This window comes from Scyliorhinus torazame, chromosome 5 (genome assembly GCF_047496885.1).
Source record: "Scyliorhinus torazame isolate Kashiwa2021f chromosome 5, sScyTor2.1, whole genome shotgun sequence".
Lineage (NCBI taxonomy): Eukaryota > Metazoa > Chordata > Chondrichthyes > Carcharhiniformes > Scyliorhinidae > Scyliorhinus > Scyliorhinus torazame.
The window spans coordinates 160,918,320-160,943,264 of NC_092711.1; the positions used below are offsets into that span (position 1 = coordinate 160,918,320).

At 47.8% G+C, this 24,945-nt stretch overlaps 2 protein-coding genes across 2 annotated transcripts in view; one reads left to right on the forward strand and one right to left on the reverse strand.

The window, feature by feature from the left end:
- Positions 1–23,987, forward strand: part of LOC140418011 (uncharacterized) — a 104,614-nt gene extending 80,627 nt beyond the window's left edge. The window contains exon 5 of the mRNA XM_072501442.1: positions 22,155–23,987. Within this exon, the coding sequence (XP_072357543.1) occupies positions 22,155–23,214 (1,060 nt within the window). The 3' untranslated portion in view covers positions 23,215–23,987. The remainder of the gene's footprint in view (positions 1–22,154) is intronic.
- Positions 787–6,819, reverse strand: LOC140420318 (uncharacterized). Its single transcript, XM_072504339.1, has one exon. The coding sequence runs from the start codon at positions 6,478–6,480 to the stop codon at positions 5,386–5,388; it is 1,095 nt and encodes a 364-aa protein (XP_072360440.1). The 5' UTR covers positions 6,481–6,819; the 3' UTR covers positions 787–5,385.
- Positions 23,988–24,945: the final 958 nt, after the last annotated feature.

Sequence of the window (24,945 nt, forward strand, 5' to 3'; positions counted from 1 at the left end):
GACTTTAACCTGGTGTTGTAAGACTTCTTATTGTGCTCATCCCAGTCCAACGCCGGCATCTCTACATCATTTCTATGAGGGGTAATTGGGTTATGGGGATACGGTGGAAGAGAGGGCTTAAGTGGGTCGGTGCAGACTCAATGGGCCGAATGGCCTCCTTCTGCACTGTATGTTCTATGATTCTATGACACACATGTTAGGCTAACTGGCCTATGGTTTCCGGCTTTCTCCTCCCTTCTTTCCTGAACAAAAGTGTTACATTCTCTATTTTCCAATCCACTGGGACCCTTCCAGAATCTGAGGAATTTTGGGAGATTATAACCAATGCATCTACTCTCTGTGCCTCCACTACTTTTAAAACCCTAGGATACAAGTCATCTGGCCCTGGGGCTTGTCAGCCTTTGGGTCCAATAGTTTCCTTGGAACTTTTCTCAGTGATTGTTCGATGTTCATCCTTCTCTATCATCTCTTGATTTTCAATTACCTTTCTGAATTTTTTTAAGGCTTCTACCATGAAGATAGACACAAAATACCCGTTTAAAGCCTCCTCCATTTTGTTGTTTTCCACTATCAATTCCCCAGACTCACTCTCCAGAGGACAAATGCCAGCTTTAGTTACTCTTTTCCTCTTCAAATTGTTCCAATCGGGATGGGAGGAGTGTGAGTAGTATCTCGCCCCACAACTCCGCAGGTTGTACCATTCACCTAAAGCTTCAATTTACTCACCAAAATGGCCAACGGTTCAACTTCTCTCCCAATCTCCCCAAAAAAGGTCTTTATCAAGGCTTCTTTCAATAAACTACTGTTTATTATATAACAAAGTACTTTTAACAAGTTGCAAGCATTGATAAACGCACGGTTGTAATTGGGAAGTAAAACTATCAATGTCTTCCTGAAGAATTCCTCGAGTACACGCATAGACAAACAAACAACAAACAGATAGAGTCTCGCTTCAGAGGCTGTTACAAAACAAAGGATAAAGTTTGCAGGGTCTCCAGGTTGTTGACCTGGAGTTTCCCGTGTAAAGCTGGTCCAGGTGGATAAATCTGGGATTTATCACCAACTGGTCCCAGCTTTGCAGGTTTAAATGCAGACCAGTCACACTGAGAGTTCTCTGACTGCAGGGTGAGAGCCACACACAATTTTAGACAAGGCAGAGAGAGAGAGCCAGCAAACATAGCCTTCCTTCCTCAGCTTGTTCCCCAATGAGACTGCCTTCACAACTAGCAGGTTGACGACTGGTCTTTTTTTCCTCTCTCATGTGATTTCCAGCGAGAGTCCTTTCCAGCCCCCCCCCCCCCCCCCCCCCCCCCCCCCGCCCATCAATTAAAGCGATTGAAGTTCAAAACCTTCATCCAGATCTTTACAGAATAATACAGTGCAGAAGAGGCTCTTCAGCCCATCAGAGTCTGCACCGAAGCATGAAAGACACCTGACCTGCCTCCCCAATCCCATTTGCCAGCACCTGGTCCTTCAATGTTAGAACATGCCAAGTATTCATCCAGATACTTTTTAAAGGCTGTGAGGCAACCCGCCTCTCCTACCCTCCCTGGCAGTGCATTCCAAACTGTCAGCACCCTCTGGGTAAAAATGTTATTCCTCAAATCCCCCTAAGCCTCTTGCTCCTCACCTTGAACTTCTGTCCCCTCGTAGCTGACCTTTGAACTAAAGGGAACAGCTGCTGTCCACCCTGGATCCACCCTGTCCATGCCACTCATAATTTTGTCCACCTTGATCAGGTCATAGAATCCCTACAGTGCAGAAGGAGGCCATTCAGTTCATCGAGTCTGCACCGGCCCTCTGAAAGAGCACCTTATCTCGGCCCAATTCCCCACCTCGAGGCAATTTAGCATGGCCAATCCATCTAACCTGCACATCTTCGGACTGTGGGAGGAAACTGGAGCACACGAGGGAAACCCACGCAGACACAGGGAGAACGTGCAAACTCCACACAGTCGAACCCAGGTCTCTGGCGCTGTGTGGCAACAGTGCTAACCACTGTGCAATCATGCTGCCCTTCAGTCTTTTCTGCTCCAACGAAAACAACCCAAGCCTATCCAACCTCTGTTCACAACTTAAAATGTTCCATCCCAGGCAACATCCTGGTGAATCACCTCTGCACCCCTCCAGTACTTAAGAACTAGGAGTAGGCCATCTGGCCCCTCGAGCCTGCTCCACCATTCAATGAGATCATGGCTGATCTTTTGTGGACTCAGCTCCACTTTCCGGTACAACCACATTCTTCCTATAATGTGGTGACCAGAATTGTACACAGTACTCCAGCTGTGGTCTCACCAAACCTCTACACGACTCCAACATGACCTCCCTGCTTTTGTAATCTATGCCCCAATTAATAAAAGCGAGTGTCCCATATGCCTCTTTTCACCACCCTATTAACCTGCCCTTCTGCCTTCAGAAATCTATGGACAGCACGCCAATGTCCCCTTGTTCCTTGGAACTTCCCACTGTCAGGCCATTCAGTGAATACTTCCCAGTCAAATTTCAACTTCCAAAGTGTATCACCTCACACTTCAGGGTTCAATTCCATCTCCTTTTTTCTGCCCACTTGACCATCCCGTCTGTATCTTCCTGCAACCCAAGACACTCCACCTCACTGTTAACCACCCGGCCAATCGTTGTGTCATCTGTAAACCTACTGATCGTACCCCCCACATCGTCATCTATGTTGTTTATATAAATGATGAACAATAGGGGACCCGGCTCAGATCCCTGTGGGACACCACTGGATACTGGCTTCCAGTCACTAAAGCAGCCATCTGTCATCACCCTTGGTCTCCTACAGCCAAGTCAATTTTGAATCCACCGTATCAAGTTACCCTGTATCCCATGTGCATTTGTCTTTGTAATATGTTTCCCATGTGGGACCTTGTCAAAGGCTTTGCAGAAATCCATATAAAATGAAATGAAAATCGCTTATTGTCACAAGTAGGCTTCAATGAAGTTACTGTGAAAAGCCCCTAGTCGCCACATTTCGGCGCCTGTTCGGGGAGGCTGTTACGGGAATTGAACCGTGCTGCTGGCCTGCCTTGGTCTGCTTTCAAACCCAGCGATTTAGCCCTGTGCTAAACAGCCCCTAACCACCATCAACTGCACTACCCTCATCTGCACACTTGGTCACATGCTCAAAAAATTCAATCAAATTTGTTAGGCATTACCTCCCTCTGACAAAGTCATGCTGACGAATCCTGATCAATCCTTGCCTCTCCAAGTGGAAATAGATTCTCTCATTCAGAATTTTCGCCAACAGTTTCTCTACCACTGACATGAGACTCACTGCTCTGTAGTTCCCTGGCTTATCTCTACAACCTTTCTTAAATAGTGGGACCATATTAGCTATTCTCCAGTCCTCTGTGGCCAGAGAGCAGTTAAAAATTTGGGGCAGAGTCCGTGCAATCTCCTCCCTTCCCTCCCACAGCATCCTGGGACATACATCATCTGCATATGGAGATTTGTCCACTTTTAAGCCTGCCAACACCTCCAATACCTTGTCATTCCCTATTTGCTCAAGAACCTCACAGTCTCTCTCCCCGAGTTCCATATCTACCTCCTCATTCTCTTGGGTGAAGACAGATGTGAAGAATTTGTTCAACATCCTGCCAATGTCCTCTGGCTCCACCCACAGACTCCCCCTCATCCCGAATGGGCCCGACTCTTTCCCCGGTTATTGATATACTTAGAGAATATCTTGAGATTTTCCCTACTTTTACCAGCCAGAACTTTCTCATGTCCTTTCTTTGCTCTCCTAATTGCTTTCTTAAACTCCACCCTGCACTTTCTATACTCCACTAATGCCTTTGTTGATTGCTCCCTTTGTACTTGCTAAAAGACTCTCTTTTCCTTCTCATCTTATCCTGAATGTCTCTGGCCATCCATGGTTCTCTGTGCTTGTTATTCCTTCCTATTACCCTCGAGGGAACATGTTGGGCCTATACCCTCCCCATTTCCTTTTTGAATGACCCCAGTGCTCTTCTGTAGATTTTCCCACAAGTAACTCTTGTACTTCCATGGTCTTATTTTACTAAAATCCGCTCTCTCCCAATACACAACCTTTTTTTGCAACTTGTCCATTTTATTTTGTGCCATGTTGTGGTCGCCATCACTAAAATGCTCCCCCACCAACACATCAACCACCTGCCGGCTTCATTCCCCAGAATTAGGTCCAGCTCTGCACCATCCCTTGTTGGACCCTCTACATATTGAGCTAAAACGTTCTCCTGCATACATTTTCAGAACTCTACTCCATCTGCTTGTTGGGTGGATTGGAAATTCTGAATTCTCTCTCAGTGTACCTGAACAGGAGCCGGAATGTGGCGACTGGGGGATTTTCACAGTAACGTCATTGCAGTGTTAATGTAAGCCTACTTGTGACATTAATAAAGATTATTAACTAAACTCTTAACATGATGACTATTGATGACTATTCCAATTAATGTTGGGAAAGTTGAAATCACCTTAGATAATTACCCTATTATTATTATTACACACCTCCATGATTTGCGCACATATTTGCTCCTCAATTTCCCGCTGACTATCTGGGGGTCTACAATAAACACCCAGCAATGTGACTGTCCTTTTCCTCAAGTACTATGGACGAGGCTGTTTGTTGGCAGTTCCAAGCTGAAGTTCTGACCTTAACTCCCAACTGTATAAATCATGCCACATCTGATTCTATCTATTTATATATTCGAGCTAGTTTACCCTCAGACTCTACTTCCTTCCTACCTCTTTATTATATTTTTGTTCATTTTTTGCTGCTTCTTAAAATCGGTCCCACCTTTGACCGAACACAAACCTTTTCAAATTTGTGCAGCACTTTCAGTTTAATCCTTTACTTCCTTCTTTAATAATAATCTCTATTAGTGTCACAAGTAGGCTTATATTAACACTGCAATGAAGTTACTGTGAAAAGCCCCTAGTCGCCACATTCCGGCGCCTGTTCAGGTCACGGAGGGAGAATTCAGAATGTCCAATTCACCTAACAAGCACATCTTTCGGGACTTGTGGGAGGAAACCGGAGCACCCGGAGGAAACCCACGCAGACACGGGGAGAGTGTGCACCCATTGATGATGCATCCTTCCCAAAGAGACAAATGTATTTATATTAGATCTGCCTGTAGTGGTAGGAAAAACATTATTTACTTTGCATGATAAAATAAATGTCCTTCCATCAGCTTTTGTGGATTATTTCAGTGGAAATGTGCTCTCCCAGGCTCAATGATCATCAGCCCACTGGAAGCAAAGTCATGGCCAATCCAGCAGAAAGAAACCCTCCCACCCTCCCACTGCACCAAGTGTCAGAATCAACACGGTTCAGTCCTGGGTGTGATTAACAGCAGCAATAACAGCAGAATCCAACCCCTGTCATCACTTGTGAACTCGCTGGTGTCTCAGCAGGTCTGATGACTGACTGAATCCTTTCCCACACACTGAGCAGGTGAAGGGCCTCTCTCCAGTGTGAACTCGCTCGTGTACTCGCAGTGTGGATAACTGAGTAAATCCCTTCCCACAGTCAGAGCAGGTGAACAGCCTCTCCCCAGTGTGAACTCTCTGGTGTGTCTGCAGGCTGGATAACCGAGTGAATTCCTTCCCACACTGAGAGCAGGTGAATAGCTTCTCCCCAGTGTGAACTCGCTGGTGTCTCTGCAGGCTGGATAACCGAGAGAATTTCTGCCCACAGCCAGAGCAGGTGAATGGCCTCTCCCCAGTGTGTACTTGCTGGTGTGTCTGCAGGATGGATAACTGAGTGAATCCCCGCCCACACACAGAGCAGGTGAACAGCCTCTCCCCAGTGTGAACTCGCTGATGTTTCCGCAGGGCGGATGAATCATTGAATCGTTTCCCACATTGAGAGCAACTAAATGGCTTTTCCCCAGTGTGAATTCGCTGGTGTGTTTGCAGGTGGGATAGTCGAGAGAATTCCTTTCCACAGTCAGAGCAGGTGAATGGCCTCTCCCCGGTGTGAAGTCGGTGGTGTGTCTGCAGATTGAATAAGTGAGTGAATCCCTTCCCACACTGAGAGCAGGTGAATGGCCTCTCACCAGTGTGAACTCGCTGATGTCTCCGCATGCTGGATAAGTGAGTGAATCTCTTCCCACACTGAGAGCAGGTGAATGGCCTCTCCCCAGTGTGAACTCGCTGGTGTGACTTCAGGCTGGATAACCGAGTGAATCTTTTCCCACACTCAGAGCAGGTGAATGGCGTCACCCCAGTGTGAACTCGATGGTGTGAGTTCAGGCTGGATAACTGAGTGAATCTCTTCCCAAACTGAGAACAGGTAAAAGGTTTCTCCCCAGTGTTACCCCGCTGATGTCTCTGCAGGTTGGATAACTGAATGAATCCCTTTCCACACTGAGAGCAGGTGAACGGCCTCTCCCCACTGTGAATGCGTCTATGAGCTTCGAGCTTTGATGGGGCCCTGAATCCCTTCCCACAGTCCCCACATTTCCATGGTTTCTCCATGTTTTGGGTCTCCTCGTGTCTCTCCAGGTCGGACAATCAGTTGAAACAGAACACGTGTACGGTCTCTCCCCGCTGTGAATGGTGTGATGTGTTTTCAGGCTGTGTAACTGGTTAAAGCTCTTTCCACAGTCAATGCTCTGGAACACTCTCACTCGGGTGTGTGTGTCTTGGTGCTTTTCCAGTCACACTGATGGTTAAAATCTTTTGAAGCTGACAAATCAGGGAAACATTTCTCTTTCCAGATTCAAAGGCCGATGATATTCAGGACCTAATGAACCGAGTGACTCGGTCAGATCTTGATGTGATGTTTGGTTTGAGATTTTTTTCTGTAAATCCTCACTGTTGAATATTCTGGACTAGGAGTTAACAAAAGACATCACTGTCAGTGCAGGATAGAAATTCAAAACAGACAATTCTAGTTTCTCTGGAACATTCTTTCCTCTCTCATCCCCCACAAGCTGTAACTCTCCATCCCACACACACCCTCCATTCTCACTCTGCTGTATCTAATATTCACCCTCCCAATTCTCCTGAAGGTGCTGATTCAGGCTGACTGACAGATCCATGCTCACTGCTTCCTGTCAGATCTCCGGTGGCTGTATGTTGGAGAAGGTCACACACTACGTCGCACCATCAGGATGGTTGGTTTTTTTCGTCCTTTTTGCCCAATTCCCGGGGAATTTATGTGAACAAACTTGGGTCAAGCTGAAGGTTCAGTGAACACGTCGACAAAATCATGCTGAAAATTTAAAAAAGTCTGATGGGAAGGAAGTTACGAGAGGAAACCCTTCGACGGATTTGGTGAGTGCGTGTGGCTCACCAGGAGGGAGGTTGGTGGAATTGACTCCAGTGGGTGCAGCCGTTCCTATCACGGTGGATATGCTGGTGGGGGCACTGGCGTCGGAGTTTGAGAAGCAGGTTGGGAAGTACTTTGAGAAACAAGGGCAAGCTCTGCCAGCATCTCTAATGGAAAGAATCCTTTTACTTGCGGGATCGCAGGAGGGTAACACGTCTGGAATCTATGGGCGGATCCTTTCAGAAGAAGTAAGCTCAGTGGATGGAGTGAAAGTGAAGTGGGAGGAGGATGTGGGGCCTGTAGGAGATGATGGGGTGTGGAGTGAAGTCCTTGACAGGGTGAACTCCACGTCATCGTGTGCGAGACTGGGCTTGGTCCAGCTAAAGGTAGTGTTTAGGGGACAGCTAACCAAGGAGAGGATGGGCAGTTTTTTCCTGGATGTGGACAATAGGTGTGAGCGGTGTTCCAGAGGTCCGGCCGGCCAACCACACACACATGTCCTGGTCCTGTCCCAAACTAGTGAGCTTTCAGGTCTCCTTCTTTCGTACCATGTCGGCGATTATCAATATCGAACTGGAGCCCTGGCCTTTGGTTGCCATATTTGGGGTGTCGGACTCGCTGGGGCTGCAGACGGGGGAGCGGAGGCCGATGTCCTTGCCTTCCCTTCGTTGATCACCCAGAGGTGAGTCCTGCTCAGTGGAGGTCTCCAACCCCACCAATTGCCCCAGCATGGTGTGGGGATCTAATGAAATTTTTATACTGAAAAGATTAAATACACCGTGAGGGAATCAGTCCAGAGTTTTACTCAAGGTAGTGGCCTTCTATTACTTACTTCAAGGAGTTGGTCACTATCAGTTGCTGTAGCGGGGGCGGGGGGGAAGAGATTGGGAGGTGGGGGGGATTGGGAGGTGGGGGGGTGGAGTTGTCTTGTGTCGGATTGTGTTTTGTTTCTTTTTTTCTTGGTGGATGTTTTGGGGTTTTATAAAAATTTGCATGTTCTGTAAGAATTTGTAAAACTGAAAAACTTTATTTTTAAAGCAAAGATGATGAATAATTTCTGACTGAAATTGGATGGGCAATGCAGGGTCACAGAATGGGACCCACTCGACACTGACAGAATTGCTCAACAGAGTGGGCATCGACTTGAAACGTCCAATGGACTCCTCGTCTTCTGTTATAAATCTGACTGGAAATATATAACGTAGCTACAGGACTATATTACAAAACCAGAATAATCAATGTACTTTATTCCAGAACAACCAATAATATATCTAATCTGTGCAATAAAACAACACCAGACATCTCTCTGTCCTCATAGAATCAGAGTTTTACAGCAGAACAAGAAGCCCTCCAGCCCATCATTTCAGCATCAGCTATCTAGTACCTATCTATTCTTATCCCATTTCCCACCACTTGGTCCACAGCCTTGTATGCTTTGGCCGATCAAATGCTCCCTGCTCTTATATTCTATACCTCAGCCAATAGAAGCATGAATCCCATAACCCGATTGATTGAATGGCCTAATTCTGCTCCTCTGACCTATACTCTTATATCCCCTCGTGACCACCTTATCTACCTGTCCTGCTGTCTTCAGGGACCTATGGACATGCACACCAAGGTCCCTCTGGTCCTCTGTACTTCCTAGGGTCCGACCATTCATTGTATATTCTCTTGCCTTGTTAATCCTCCCAAAATTCATGACCTCACACTTTTCAGAGTTAAATTCCATTTGCCACTGTTCTGTCCATCTAACCAGTCCGTCCACATCATCCTGTAATCTAAGGCTTTCCTCCTCACTATTTCCCACACCACCAATTTCTGTGTCATCTGCAAACGTACTTACTTCCTACGTTCACACCCGATCATTAATGTACACTACAAACAACAAGGGACCCAGTACTGATCCCATCGGAATATCACTGGACACAGACTTCCAGTGACAAAGACAATCTTCGACCATCACCCTCTGCCTCCTGCCACAAAGCCAATTTTGGATTCAATTTGACAAATTGCCCTGTATCCCCAGGGCTTTTATCTTCCTGACTAGTCTTCTGTGTCAGGCTTTATCAAAAGGCTCACAGAAGTCCACTTAAACTACATTAACTGTACAGCCTTCATCACCTAGTCACCTCCTCAAAAAATTCAGATCAAATTTGAAAGACCCGATCTCCCCCTGACAAAACCATATTGACTATCCTTGATCAATTCTGCCCCAGAGTTTTTTTTCCAATAGTTAGCGACCACTGATGTCAGACCAAAATCCAAATCGAAACAAAATCCTACCAACTCTCCTGGCCTGAGACAATTCACACCTCTTTAACCTGTGATTCTCCCTCTCCCCAGTTGTTCCGTCTGGACCTGCAGACTTAATTACCTGCAAAAACTTGTATTCAAAGCATCGTATTGCAGCTTAGACTTTGTCTATATATATGTTTCTGGAACCCACCTCTTCGTTCACCTGAGGAAGGAGCAGTGCTCCGAAAGCTAGTGATTTGAAACAAACCTGTTGGACTTTAACCTGGTATTGTAAGACTTCTTACTGTGCTCACCCCAGTCCAACGCCGGCATCTCCACACACCGAAGTTAGACTCACTGGTCTGTAATTTCCTGGTATTTTCTTACTTCTTTTGAATAATGGTACTACATTATCTGTCCTCCTGTCCTCTAGCTCCGCTCCTGTGACCAGAGAAGATTTGAAATTGTCAGATCCTCTTCAATCTCCTCCCTTGCCTCCCATGGAGGCCTGGGGATTTAAATAAGTCAACAATTGAAGGTCAGGGGTGACACGGTGACAATGGATCGCATGGCTGCCTCACAGCGCTGAGGTCCCAGGTTCGATCCTGGCCTCAGGTCACTTCACTATACTTGTGGGGTTTGCACATTCTCTCCATGTCTGCGTGGGTCTCACCCCCACAGCCCAAAGATATGCAGGGTAGGTGAATTGGCCATGCCAAATTGCCCCTTAATTGGAATAAAGAAATAATTGGATACTTTAAATTTATTTTTTTTAAAAAGCAATTGAAGGTCAGAATTTGAAAAGAAATGGACAGGGGAAGAAAAGAAAGTGTTTTACTCCCAGATGTTGGAGACAGGAGGAAGTTTCAGTCTGTGTGAAGATCGATATTCACTCAGACAGAGGAGCAGCAGCTTTGCTGGGCAGACCAGTGGAGGAAGCTCCGTGCAGCCATTGACACAAAGACCGGACACTGATCTGCTGCAGGCCCAGCGTATTTCCGGTCCTCCCCAGGTTTCCATTGTTCCTGTAGCCAATAGAGGGTGGATTCGGGCCTCACGTGGGAGTGGGCGGGGCTTTCACCGCCGGACGCACTGAGCTCATTTCCAATCTGCAGCATTTTGTTTGTCCCAAACTGACTGCGAACGCCCCTCCATTCCTGTGACGTCACAATGCAATCCTGTACGAATCACTCTGAATAGAAATCACTCTGAAGCTCAAAATGTCACTTCCGTCCTTTAGACGTCACAGTGGATCACTTGTCCAATAGGAATAACTGTGAGGCTCAAAATGTCACTTCCGCATTGTGACGTCACGGGGAGCCTTGCCGCAATCAGCCAATAGGAATCAGTCTGCTCCATAGAATGAGGACCGGAACAGGAAGAAGCACACGGGAAGTTAAAACAAGCATTGACTTCTGCCCCCGGCCTCGGTCCACCAGACCTGAGAAAGCCGACCTACATACATTGCAGGAACGAAGGTGAGTTCCATGCCGCAGTAGTGACCGAAGTCCACGGGGACAGGCGAAGACCAGTGGCATATTACTCAACAAGACGGGCTTGGCTCGCTGCGTGGCAGTTCTGGACTGCGCAGCATGGGCGGTCAGAGTCAGCGAACCTACAGTAATGAACGGAGATATTATCTTGCACACCAGGCATACCATTGTAGAAATGTTGAACAACAGTAAGCTCAGATCAGTCTCAAACCTACAACAGGCCCACTGGGAAACAGTGTTAATTCCTAATGATGTGGAGATGACGGTGTTGGACTGGGGTGGGCACAGTAAGAAGTCTTACAACCCCTGGTTAAAGTCCAACTAGCTTTCGGAGCTCAGCTCCTTCCTCAGGTGAAAGTTCACCTTCAGCTGAGGAAAATTCAGCTCCGTCACCTGAGGAAGGAGCTGTGCTCCGAAAGCTGGTGATTTGAAACAAATCTTTTGGACTTTAACCTGATGTTGTAAGACTACTTACTTAATGGTGGTGGCCAGGAATGGGGAGAGATATAGCTAAGCACTGTCAGAGATGCATCCCATGTGCGCAGTACAACCCGGGGTGCCCCGTAAAGATCTGGGTGGCACATCAGCCGAGACCAAAGGGACCCTGGGAGAATCTCCAAATTGACTTTACCGGATCACAACCCCCGAGCCAGGGAGAACGATACTGCCTAGTAATAATTAACCAATTTACCAGATGGGTGGAGGCATTCCAAACCCGCGACTGCACAGCCACAACCGTGGCACGAATATTAGACAAGGATGCGATTCCTCGCTGGGGGATACCTTTGCAACTAGATTCGGACCAAGGAACACACTTTACTGGAACAGTAATGAAGAAAACATGTGAGTCGATGGGGATCGAACAAAAATTCCACATCCCTGACCATCCCCAAAGCTCAGGAATGGTAGAGCAGATGAATAGGACCCTAAAAAACTGCCCTGACAAAGGCTCTAGGGGAGAATCAGCAGCAATGGGTAGATGTGCTGCTCATTGTCCTAATGAAGTTAAGAGCGAGCCCAAACCGAACAACTGGATTATCATCCTATGAGGTGACGACGGGATGAGCTATGCAACTGTGCAGGGGATAATAACGGGGAGAAGAAATAGTCCGATAAGGGACAGGACGCGTAGATACATATTAGAGCTCAGTAATCAGTTAAAGGAAATGCGGCAGCCAGTGTGGACTGGGCAGGAGACAAAGGAGAAAAATCTGGACTTATTTTGGACCGCATTCCCTGATGTCCCTACAGCAGAGACAAAGGTGATGGTAAAGCCTGGGTTTGCCCCCGATGGACAGCACCGTATCAAGTCCTGATCAGTGGGGATACCTGTGTATGTGTGAACATAAAGGGTATGGGACGATGGAAACATTGGGCACAATTAAAAGTATACCGAGAGTAAAAATATGTATTTATGTTCAAATCAGGTAACTCCACACAACCAAAATTCCGAAAAACTGCAGAAGACCCATGATGTTTGCTGTAAGAATGATAATATGTTTGATGGTAGTAACCGGGAGTAGACTCCCAACGCAGAATTAACGGGACTTGCATGTAAATACCTACTTGTACATGTCATGTTTATATGCGAAAGGCATAGATGTCTCTAGCTGTTGGGTGTGTGCCCATGTGCCAATCCATGCAAAAGGGGGAATACCCCTGAGATCAGTGCCCTTTAATATAACGGAGGTGGCAGCGTGAATAATTAAGCAGAACGAGACGGGGGGGAAATCGATGGACGATATCGCGGGGATAGATATATACGCCATACATCTAGAACAATGGAAGAAGGCAGGGTACCATCTCAGGGGTGTTCACCGGGTTTTACCAACCCCGGTATAATTTCACCCAAGCTCCACCATGGTTCGCAATCACTGATATGAGGTGGACTAATGAGGTGTTGTGTCTGCAAAGAACCCCAACGGGATGGCCCGGGGTGATTAGCGTGGGACACAGCACATGCCGATGGACATATGACATCTCCAAGGGATATGCATAGCTGAAAGAGTTGCCCAATAACACATACCCAGGGGCAAGAGAGTGGATCTGGGTAGTGACAATGGGAACTAATCCGATGCAATACACAGCATATAACGGTACATTATAATGTCCACTTTATTTGTGGACACAAAGCTTACCCATGGCTCCCAGTAAGTGGACAGGATCCTGCTACTTAGGATATGTTGTTCCCTATGTACACCACATACGGACCCTGAGAGAGAACCCAGGCCTTACAGAAAAGAGACCGAGACACAGCGATACTTTGGAATTTTACTCCCCCCCCCCCCCCCCCCGCCCCCACCACCACCACCACCACCACCACCACCACCACCACCACCATAGGAGTGGCCTTTGCCATAAAAGAACTACGAAAGGTCGCTAACATTCTGGAAGAAGTGGCAAACGATACTACCGAGGCACTGATCGAGATAAGCACCGAAATGGTAGCAATAAGGACAGTGACCCTGCAAAACCGAATGGCCCTAAATTACCTCCTGCTTAGTGAGGGTGGGACTTGTACCAGAATTGGCTCCAAATGTTGTACCTATATTCCTGACAGTTCGGAGAACATCACTAACCTTGCGGATCGTATCCACCAGGAGGTTAAAAAGTTACACGAATCACCGGGGAATGGATGGTTAGATTGGTTACTGGGAGGATCCTTGTGATCATACCTGACACATGGGCGAGCCATAATCCTTGTAATATGTTGTTTAATTATTGGATGTTTTAATACTTGCTGTAAAGTCATGGTGGCTCAGATGATGCCTGTTGCTAGCGCAGTGACAGACGATGAGACTGGAACATTGAACCCTTTGATATGTGCACCTGGCAACAACAAAGATGACAGAAATATCGAGCAATGTGCGGAGGACTTCATGTGAAGGGTAGTTGATGAGCTACAGGTAAGGTGTAGATACGGAACATCTGTGAAGCCGCATGCCCCAAAGGCCGTATAATACACACCCTGTCACCTTCGAATGTATGAACACTGAATTCTGCTGAACACAAACTTTGATGAAAACAAGTGTCCCCTGACCAGGTGCATCCTGTGTATGTAACTGACCCATTGCTCCACAACCACAGGAGCGAGTGACCAAACTCAAAATAGCAACCAAAAGAGGAAGAGGCCCTCTTTGTGCATCACTACCTGAGACACCATGACCAATATGTAATCACAAATGTAAAGAGCTGATTGGAACAATGTAACCTGTTGTTGAAAACTCACCACTATTCTTCGAAGTCCCCCTATACCAAAAAGGGCCGACATTCTAAATAGTGAACAGGGATTCGGTGGGTGCTATTCAGGTCAAACTATATATATTTTTTTTAAAATAAATATTTTATTGAAAATTTTTGGTCAACCAACACAGTACATTGTGCATCCTTTACACAACATTATAACAATACAGATAATAATGACCTTTTTTATATCAACAAAAAACAACAAATAAATAAATATTAAATAACAAAAATGAAAACTAGCCCTAATTGGCAACTGCCTTGTCACAGGCTATACCCCCCCCCCCCCCCCACCCCATCCCTCCCCCCCCCCCCCCCCCCAAGTCCCGGGCTGCTGCTGCTGCCTTCTTTTTTCCCCCATCTATCTTTCCGCAAGATATTCGACGAACGGTTGCCACCGCCTGGTGAACCCTTGAGCCGACCCCCTGAGGACGAACTTAATCCGCTCTAGCTTTATGAACCCCGCCATATCATTTATCCAGGTCTCCACCCCCGGGGGCTTGGCTTCTTTCCACATTAGCAATATCCTGCGCCGGGCTACTAGGGACGCAAAGGCCAAAACATCAGCCTCTCTCGCCTCCTGCACTCCCGGCTCTTGTGCAACCCCAAATATAGCCAACCCCCAGCTTGGTTCGACCCGGACTCCTACTACTTTTGAAAGCGCCTTTGTCACCCCCACCCAAAACCCCTGTAGTGCCGGGCATGACCAAAACATATGGGTATGATTCGCTGGGCTTCTCGAGCACCTCGCACACCTATCCTCCACCCCCAAAAATTTACTGAGCCGTGTTCCAGTCATATGTGCCCTGTGTAATACCTTAAACTGAATCAGGCTTAGCCTGGCGCACGAGGACGACGAGTTTACCCTGTTTAGGGCATCTGCCCACAGCCCCTCCTCGATCTCCTCCCCTAGCTCTTCTTCCCATTTCCCTTTTAGTTCGTCCACCATAGTCTCCCCTTCGTCCCTCATTTCCCTATATATATCCGACACCTTACCATCCCCCACCCATTTCTTTGAGATGACTCTGTCCTGCACCTCTTGTGTCGGGAGCTGCGGGAATTCCCTCACCTGTTGCCTCGCAAAAGCCCTCAATTGCATGTACCTGAATGCATTCCCTTGGGGCAACCCATATTTCTCGGTCAGCGCTCCCAGACTTGCGAACTTCCCGTCCACAAATAGATCTTTCAGTTGCGTTATTCCTGCTCTTTGCCACATTCCATATCCCCCATCCATTCCCCCCGGGGCAAACCTATGGTTGTTTCTTATCGGGGACCCCCCCCAATGCTCCGGTCTTTCCCCTATGTCATCTCCACTGTCCCCAAATCTTCAGTGTAGCTACCACCACCGGGCTCGTGGTGTAGTTCCTCGGTGAGAACGGCAATGGGGCTGTCACCATAGCCTGCAGGCTGGTCCCCCTACAGGACGCCCTCTCTAATCTCTTCCACGCCGCTCCCTCCTCCTCTCCCATCCACTTACTCACCATTGAAATATTAGCGGCCCAATAATACTCACTTAGGCTCGGTAATGCCAGCCCCCCCCCTATCCCTACTACGCTGTAAGAATCCCTTCCTCACTCTCGGAGTCTTCCCGGCCCAAACAAAACCCATGATGCTCTTTTCTATCCTTTTAAAAAAAGCCTTCGTGATCACCACCGGGAGGCACTGAAACACAAAGAGGAATCTCGGGAGGACCACCATCTTAACCGCCTGCACCCTCCCTGCCATTGACAGTGCTACCATATCCCATCTCTTGAAATCTTCCTCCATCTGTTCCACCAACCGCGTTAAATTTAGCCTGTGCAATGTGCCCCAATTCTTAGCTATCTGGATCCCCAGGTAACGAAAGTCTCTTGTTACCTTCCTCAACGGTAGGTCTTCTATTTCTCTACTCTGCTCCCCTGGATGCACCACAAACAGCTCACTCTTCCCCATGTTCAATTTATACCCTGAAAAATCCCCAAACTCCCCAAGTATCCGCATTATTTCTGGCATCCCCTCCGCCGGATCCGCCACATATAGTAGCAGATCATCCGCATATAAAGATACCCGGTGTTCTTCTCCTCCCCTAAGTATTCCCCTCCATCTCTTGGAACCTCTCAGCGCTATCGCCAGGGGCTCAATCGCCAGTGCAAACAGTAATGGGGACAGAGGACATCCCTGCCTTGTCCCTCTATGGAGCCGAAAATATGCCGATCCCCGTCCATTCGTGACCACACTCGCCACTGGGGCCCTATACAACAGCTGCACCCATCTAACATACACCTCTCCAAAACCAAATCTCCTCAACACCTCCCACAGATAATCCCATTCCACTCTATCAAATGCTTTCTCGGCATCCATCGCCACTACTATCTCCGTTTCACCCTCTGGTGGGGCCATCATCATTACCCCTAACAGCCTCCGTATATTCGTGTTCAGCTGTCTCCCCTTCACAAACCCAGTTTGGTCCTCGTGAACCACCCCCGGGACACATTCCTCTATTCTCATTGCCATTACCTTGGCCAGGACCTTGGCATCCACATTTAGGAGGGAAATTGGTCTGTAGGACCCGCATTGTAGCGGATCCTTTTCCTTCTTTAAGAGAAGCGATATCGTTGCTTCAGACATAGTCGGGGGCAGTTGTCCCCTTTCCTTTGCCTCGTTAAAGGTCCTCGTCAGTACCGGGGCGAGCAAGTCCAAATACTTTCTGTAAAATTCAACTGGGAATCCGTCCGGTCCCGGGGCCTTTCCCGTCTGCATGTTCCTAATTCCTTTCACCACTTCTTCTACCGTAATCTGTGCTCCCAGTCCCACCCTTTCCTGCTCTTCCACCTTGGGAATTTCCAGCCGATCCAAAAAATCCATCATTCTCTCCTTCCCATCCGGGGGTTGAGCTTCATACAATTTTTTATAAAATGTCTTGAACACTTCATTCACTCTCTCCGCCCCCCGCTCCATCTCTCCTTCCTCATCCCTCACTCCCCCTATTTCCCTCGCTGCTCCCCTTTTCCTCAATTGGTGTGCCAGCAATCTGCTCGCCTTCTCCCCATATTCATACTGTACACCCTGCGCCTTCCTCCATTGTGCCTCTGCAGTGCCTGTAGTCAGCAAGTCAAATTCCACATGCAGCCTTTGCCTTTCCCTGTACAGTCCCTCCTCCGGTGCTTCCGCATATTGTCTGTCCACCCTCAAAAGTTCTTGCAGCAACCGCTCCCGTTCCTTATTCTCCTGCTTCCCTTTATGTGCCCTTATTGATATCAGCTCCCCCCTAACCACCGCCTTCAACGCCTCCCAGACCACTCCCACCTGAACCTCCCCATTGTCATTGAGTTCCAAGTACTTTTCAATACATCCCCTCACCCTTAGGCACACCCCCTCATCCGCCATTAGTCCCATGTCCATTCTCCAGGGTGGGCGCCCTCCTGTTTCCTCCCCTATCTCCAAGTCTACCCAGTATGGGGCATGATCCGAAATGGCTATAGCCGTATATTCCGTTCCCCTCACCCTCGGGATCAATGCCCTACCCAACACAAAAAAGTCTATGCGCGAATAGACTTTATGGACATAGGAGAAAAACGAGAACTCCTTACTCCTAGGTCTACTGAATCTCCACGGGTCCACACCTCCCATCTGCTCCATAAAATCCTTAAGCACCTTGGCTGCTGCCGGCCTCCTACCAGTCCTGGACTTCGACCTATCCAGCCTTGGTTCCAACACCGTGTTAAAGTCTCCCCCCATTATCAGCTTTCCCGTCTCTAGGTCCGGGATGCGTCCTAGCATTCGCCTCATAAAGTTGGCATCATCCCAGTTCGGGGCATACACGTTTACCAAAACCACCATCTCTCCCTGTAATTTGCCACTCACCATCACGTATCTGCCCCCGTTATCCACCACTATAGTCTTTGCCTCGAACATTACCCGCTTCCCCACTAATATAGCCACCCCCCTGTTTTTCGCATCCAGCCCCGAATGGAACACCTGCCCCACCCATCCTTTACGCAGCCTAACCTGGTCTATCAGTTTCAGGTGCGTTTCCTGTAACATAACCACATCTGCTTTAAGTTTCTTAAGGTGTGCGAGTACTCGTGCCCTCTTTATCGGCCCGTTGAGCCCTCTCACGTTCCACGTGATCAGCCGAGTTGGGGGGCTTCCCACCCCCCCCCCCCTTGCCGGTTAGCCATCATCTTTTTCCAGCTTCTCACCCAGTTCCCACGCAGCTGTATCACCCCCAGGCGGTGCCCCCCCGCCCATCCTCTCCCGTACCCACTCCCCCCTTTCCCCAGCAGCAGCAACCCAGTAATTCCCCCCTCCCACCCCCCCCCCGCTAGACCCCCCGCTAGCGTAATTACTCCCCCCATGTTGCTCCCAGAAGTCAGCAAACTCTGGCTGACCTCGGCTTCCCCCCGTGACCACGGCTCGCACCGTGCGACGCCCCCTCCTTCCTGCTTCTCTATTCCCGCCATAATTATCATAGCGCGGGAACCAAGCCCGCGCCTCTCCCTCGGCCCCGCCTCCCATGGCCAACGCCCCATCTCCTCTCCCTCCCCACCTCCCCCCATCACCACCTGTGGGAGAAAGAAAAGTTACCATACCGCAGGATTAGAACATAAAACCCCTCTTCGCCCCCCCCATTCGCCCCACCACTTTGTCCAAACGTTCTTTTTCATACTCCACTCATTCCAGTTTTTCTTCTACAATAAAAGTCCACGCTTCATCCGCCGTCTCAAAGTAGTGGTGCCTCCCTTGATATGTGACCCACAGTCTTGCCGGTTGCAGCATTCCAAATTTTATCTTCCTTTTGTGAAGTACCGCCTTGGCCCGATTAAAGCTCGCCGTCCTTCTCGCCACCTCCGCACTCCAGTCTTGATAAACGCGGATCACCGCGTTCTCCCATTTACTGCACCGAGTTTTCTTCGCCCATCTAAGGACCATTTCTCTATCCTTAAAACGGAGGAATCTCACCACTATGGCTCTGGGAGTTTCTCCTGCTCTCGATCCTCGCACCATAACTCGGTACGCTCCCTCCACCTCCAACGGACCCGTCGGGGCCTCCGCACCCATTAACGAATGCAGCATCGTGCTCACATATGCCCCGACGTCCGCCCCCTCCACACCTTCAGGAAGGCCAAGAATCCTCAGGTTGTTCCTCCTTGCGTTGTTTTCCAGTGCCTCCAACCTCTCCACACATCGTTTCTGGTGTGCCTCCTGTATCTCCGACTTCACCACCAGGCCCTGTATATCGTTCTCATTCTCGGCTGCTTTCGCCTTCACGACCTGAAGCTCCTGCTCCTGGGTCTTTTGTTCCTCCTTTAGCCCTTCGATCGCCTGTAGTATTGGGGCCAACAACTCTTTCTTCATTTCCTTTTTTATCTCCTCCACGCAGCATTTCAAGAACTCTTGTTGTTCAGGGCCCCATATGAAACTGCCACCTTCCGACGCCATCTTGGTTTTTGCTTGCCTTCCTTGCCGTTGTTCCAAAGGATCCGCTGCAATCCGGCCACTTTCCTCTCCTTTTTCCATCCGTGTCCAGGGGGAACACCCTCCTGGTTTACCGCACGGTGTTTTTAGCCCTTAAAATTGCCGTTGGGGCTCCTATCAAGAGCCCAAAAGTCCGTTTCACAGGGAGCTGCCGAAACGTGCGACTCAGCTGGTCATCGCCGCACCCGGAAGTCAGGTCAAACTATATTTTCAAGTTATCCCCCGGTATAACCCATACCTTCACTGAAGATTTCATTTACTTACCACTTAGTAGTATCGATCCTGGGTCACGCATTGTAAAGTAAGTAAAGTAGACTTTGGAATAACCACTATTTCAGGTTAAAACTTTTAAGTTAATTTATTATTATATATTTTTTTCTTTTAAAAGATGCAATCACTGTCTTTACAGAAAAGTAAAAAGATCTTGCTTCTGGATCCTTCTGGTTGGTTGAAGGGACCTTCAGGCCCAACTTGACAATCAATCTTTTTAAAATCTGGTCTTCTTTAGATGTATTCGCTGGTTAGCTCGGTTGCTATGTCCTATCTTTCCCATGTACCGAGCTGTGAGAGCTGGCTCTGCTGGCTGTCTCTGAGCTGACTCTGCCTCCTCTTTAAATTCTAGTCTTCCTTAGATGTATTAGCTGTTTTAGCTCGGCTACCTTGCTTTGCCCCATGACCGAGCTGACTGTAAGCTGACTCTGCTTGCTTCTCTTGTCCCTTCTCTCTCTCTCTCCCTCTGGTTCTTGTAGTTCCTGCTCTGGTCTCTGGGTTTATATATTTTTCAAACAGTTATTAAGTTTTTATGTCTTTATTGTAAAGTAACTTTTATTTCACTTGGATTGTAAAAGGTACCTTTAATCTGAATTTTTCTAACACACGACTAAGTATTCATTTTGGGCATGGCCTCAGCCCTCAGATCTGATTACATCGTCTTTTGTGATGTTCAAAGTTCCTTTGTGATGTTCAAAGTTCCTTTGTGATATTCAAAATGCTTTGATTTCAAGAGGGGTGTGAATCTTGGTCCCTGTCATTTCTATAGTTTTATTTTCCAATTGTGTCCCCATAATTTTCATAATTTTCACTTTGATTTTAGCTTTAAATTATGTTTCTCGTAGACTGATAGTCTCCAATTTTCTTTAATTTACCTGATATTAGCAACATTTCACACGGTATTGTCACCAAATTCAACTGAATCTCATCCTTTCCTTTCCAGCTGCTTACTAAGATAGTTAATTTCAATGAAGGTGTGAAACATTGCTTTTAGCTGTATGCTAAAAATCCACTTGGTTATAACTTGAAAGGTTTACATTTATCACCTAACTCAAGTGAAACCCTCATCCATGCTTTTCCAGATGCTTACAAAAATCCTGTCTGTTTGCTAAGTCTGTTTGGAAGAAGGAATCTGCATTTTATAATCCTGCTCTTTGCAGCTGCTATTAACCATTCGTGGGGTCTTTCCCTGCATCCTCTTATGTTTCTTAAATCAGGTATTGTCAGACTTCCATGTTTCAAATGACACATCTTTCCACATTATCAATTACAAACCTAATGTGTAAGGACCTGATTGGAGAAATGTGATCTGAATGTGTTAATAGGGGAATCGATTGGCTACATGTAAATGAGTACACAAACTAATTCCGCTTTTTGAAACTGTATATTAAACCAGCGTAAGCCCTGGCTCGAACGGGAAGATGTTTCCACGGGGTCTGGGACTCTTCTCCCAGAGCTCTGTAACAATACATTGCTTCTCTTGCTCACCAGAAAGGTCTAGTCGTGAATATTTTCACCCAACAGATTTCCAGTCATAACGTCGTTGTGGCACAGAAGGACAACTCGAGTTGATGTCGACCAATTCTGTCAGTCTGGAGTGGGTCCCATTCTGTAACCCTGCAGCATCCATCCAATTTCAGTTAGAAATTATTGATCAGCTCTGCTTGAGGTCCCTCACTGGCAGCAAGTTCAAGATCGTGATCAATCACAGCCCCCTGTATCTTAATCATCTGAAACAATCCTGTACATTAAACACAATTTTAGTCCAGTTACATATTTCCGTTAGGCTGGCAGCCTGCACAAATATTTTCAGATGTCTGTGTCCTGGACAGGAAGCAGTGAGCATGGATCTGTCAATCAGCCTGAATCAGCACCTTCAGGAGAATTGGGAGGGTGAATATTAGACACAGCAGAGTGAGAATGGAGGGAGAGTGTGTGGGATGGAGATTTACACGTTTTGGGGAATGAGAGAGGAAAAAATATTCCAGAGAAACTAGATTTGTCTGTTCTGAATTTCTAGCATGTACTGACAGTGATGACATTTGTAAATTCCTTTACAGGATATTAGAAGAGGAAGAATTCCAGACAGCAATCTTAAACCAAACCTCACGTCTCGATCTGACTGAGTCACTCAATTCACCGGGACTTGAATATCATCGGCCTTTGAATCGAGGATAAAGGTTTATCTTCTTACTGCTTCAGAAGGTTTTAAACAAGTGTGACTGGACCATGGAGAAACGGTGGCAATGTGGGGACTGTGGGAAGGGATTCAGATTCCCATCTGTACTGGAAACTCATCGGCGCAGTCACACTGGAGAGAGGCCTTTCACCTGCTCCACATGTGGGAAGGGATTTGCTCTGTTATCCAACCTGCACACACACCAGTCAGTCCACGTCAGGGAGAAGCCATTCACCTGCCCCATGTGTGGGAAGGGATTTGCTCTGTTATCCAACCTACACAGGCACCAGCCAGTCCACGACACGGAGAGGCTATTCACCTGCTCCACGTGTGGAAAGGAGTTCAGTTATTCATCCCAACTGCTGACACACCAACAAATTCACACTGAGGAGAGACCGTTTAGCTGCTCTCACTGCACAAAGAGGTTTCGAACCTCAGCCTATTTGCTGACGCACCAGCGAATTCACACTGGGGAGAGGCCATTCACCTGCTCTGATTGTGGGACAGGATTCACTCGGTTATCCAACCTGCAGGCACATCAGCGAGTTCACACTGGGGAGAGGCCATTCACCTGCTCTCAGTGTGGGACAGCATTCACTCAGTTATCCCACCTACAGGTACACCAGCGAATTCACACTGGGGAGAAGCCGTTCACCTGCAGTGTGTGTGGAAAGGAATTCATTCAGTTACACAATCTGCAGGCACACCAGCGAGTTCACACTGGGGAGAGGCCATTCACCTGCTCTCAGTGTGGGATAGGATTCACTCAGTTATCCCACCTACAGGTACACCAACAAATTCACACTGGTGAGAGGCCGTTCACCTGCACTGTGTGTGGAAAGGAATTCACTAAGTTACCCAATCTGCAAGCACACCAGCGAGTTCACACTGGGGAGAGGCCATTCACCTGCTCGGTCTGTGGGAAGGGATTCGCTCAGTTAGCCACGTTGCAGGCACACCAGTGTCTTCATACCGGGGAGAGGCCATTCACCTGCACGGTGTGTGAGAAAGGATTCACTCGGTCAACATACCTGGTGAGGCACCAGCAAGTTCACGAATGATGACAGGGGTTGGATTCTGCTGTAAGCACAACAGCGCCTATACTTCCTCAGAAAACTAAGGAAATTCGGAACGTCCACATTGACTCTTACCAACTTTAACAGATGTACTATAGAAAGCATCTTATCTGATTGCATCACAGCCTGGCCTGGCAACTGCTCGGTCCAAGACTGCAAGAAATTTCAGAGAGTCATGAACACTACCCAGTCCATCACACAAACCCGCCTCCCATCCATTGACTGTCAACACCTCCCGCTGCCTTGGGAATCCTTCTAAATTTCTGTCTCGACAAGTATATACAAGTTTTGCAAATGTTATGTTTTTTGCGTTTGTGACTCGGGCTCGTACGGGTGGGTTCTTCCCTGAGGTTGAGGACAGGTGTGAGAGGTACAGGAGGGGGCCTGTCAATCATGTTCACATGTTTTGGGTGTGCCCGAAGTTGGGGGATTCTGGCCATTGATTTCTGAGACCCTGCTGGAATTGTGGGGGTGACGATGACGCCGTGCTCTTTGGTGGGGCTTTCTGGTGTTTCGGATCTGCCAGAGCTGCTGGAGGGGAAGGGGGTCTTCACCACTATGATTGCCCGGCGGCGAATCTCACTGGGTTGGAGGTCGGTCGCCCCACCGAAGGTATCGGCATGGTTGGGGGATTTGGCGGAATTTCTGCAGTTGGAGAAGACTTAAGTACGTTCTCCGAGGGTGAAGAGGGTTCTGCATAAGACGGAGGGTCTTTCTGTCTCTATTTAAGATTCTGTTTGTCGCCCGGGGGGGGGGGGGGGGGGGGGGGGGGCTGGTCAGTTGTGAAAGGGATGTTGGGGGAGTTTAGGGAAGAAAAGGGGAAAAATTAGAAACTGTTTGAAAGCCAACGGTATTTGGTTGTTGTTTGTTTGTATAATTGATTGTGTTTGGTATAAAATACATATATTAAAAACACAAACTATAAGTCTAATGATCTTCTCCATTGTTGGTGAAAAAACCCATCTGGTTTACTAATGCCCGTTAGGGAAGGAAATCTGCCTCCTTACCTGGTCTGGACTACATGTGACTCCAGATCCACAACAATGTGGTTGACTCTGAAATGGCCCAGCAACAAAGCTGTAAGAATCTGCAAGGATGTTTATTCCATAGAATGGAATTCTACAGTACAGAAGGGGACCATTCAGCCCATCGAGTCTGCACCAACCGTACCCAGAGCAGCTACCTCAGTCTATTCCCCCGCCATATCCCCATAACCTCACTTAACCTGTATATCTTTGGACTGTGGGAGGACTCCAGAGTGATGGAGGAAACCCATGCAAACACAGGGAGAATGTGCAAACTTCACACAGACAGTCACCCAAGGCTGGAATTGAATCCGGGTTTCTGGCACTGCGAGGGAGGAGTGTTATTATGCATGAAACCGGACTATTTGCATGCCAAACATCAAAAGCAGCAATCAACAGACAGAGCTAAACGATCCAACAACCAATGGATCAGATCTGAGCTCTGCAGTCCTGCAAGTAACTTTGAGCCACACAAATGGCAGGCAATGACCACCTCCCTCATGAGAATCCAACTACCTCCCCATGACATTCAATGGCATTACCATTGCTAAATACCCCACTATCAACATCTTGGGGGTTACCTTTGACCATAAACTGAACTGGATTAGCCATATAAATACTGTGGCTACAAGAGTGGGTCAGAGGCTGGGAATCCTGTTGTGAGTCACTCACCTCCTGAAAGCCTATCCAT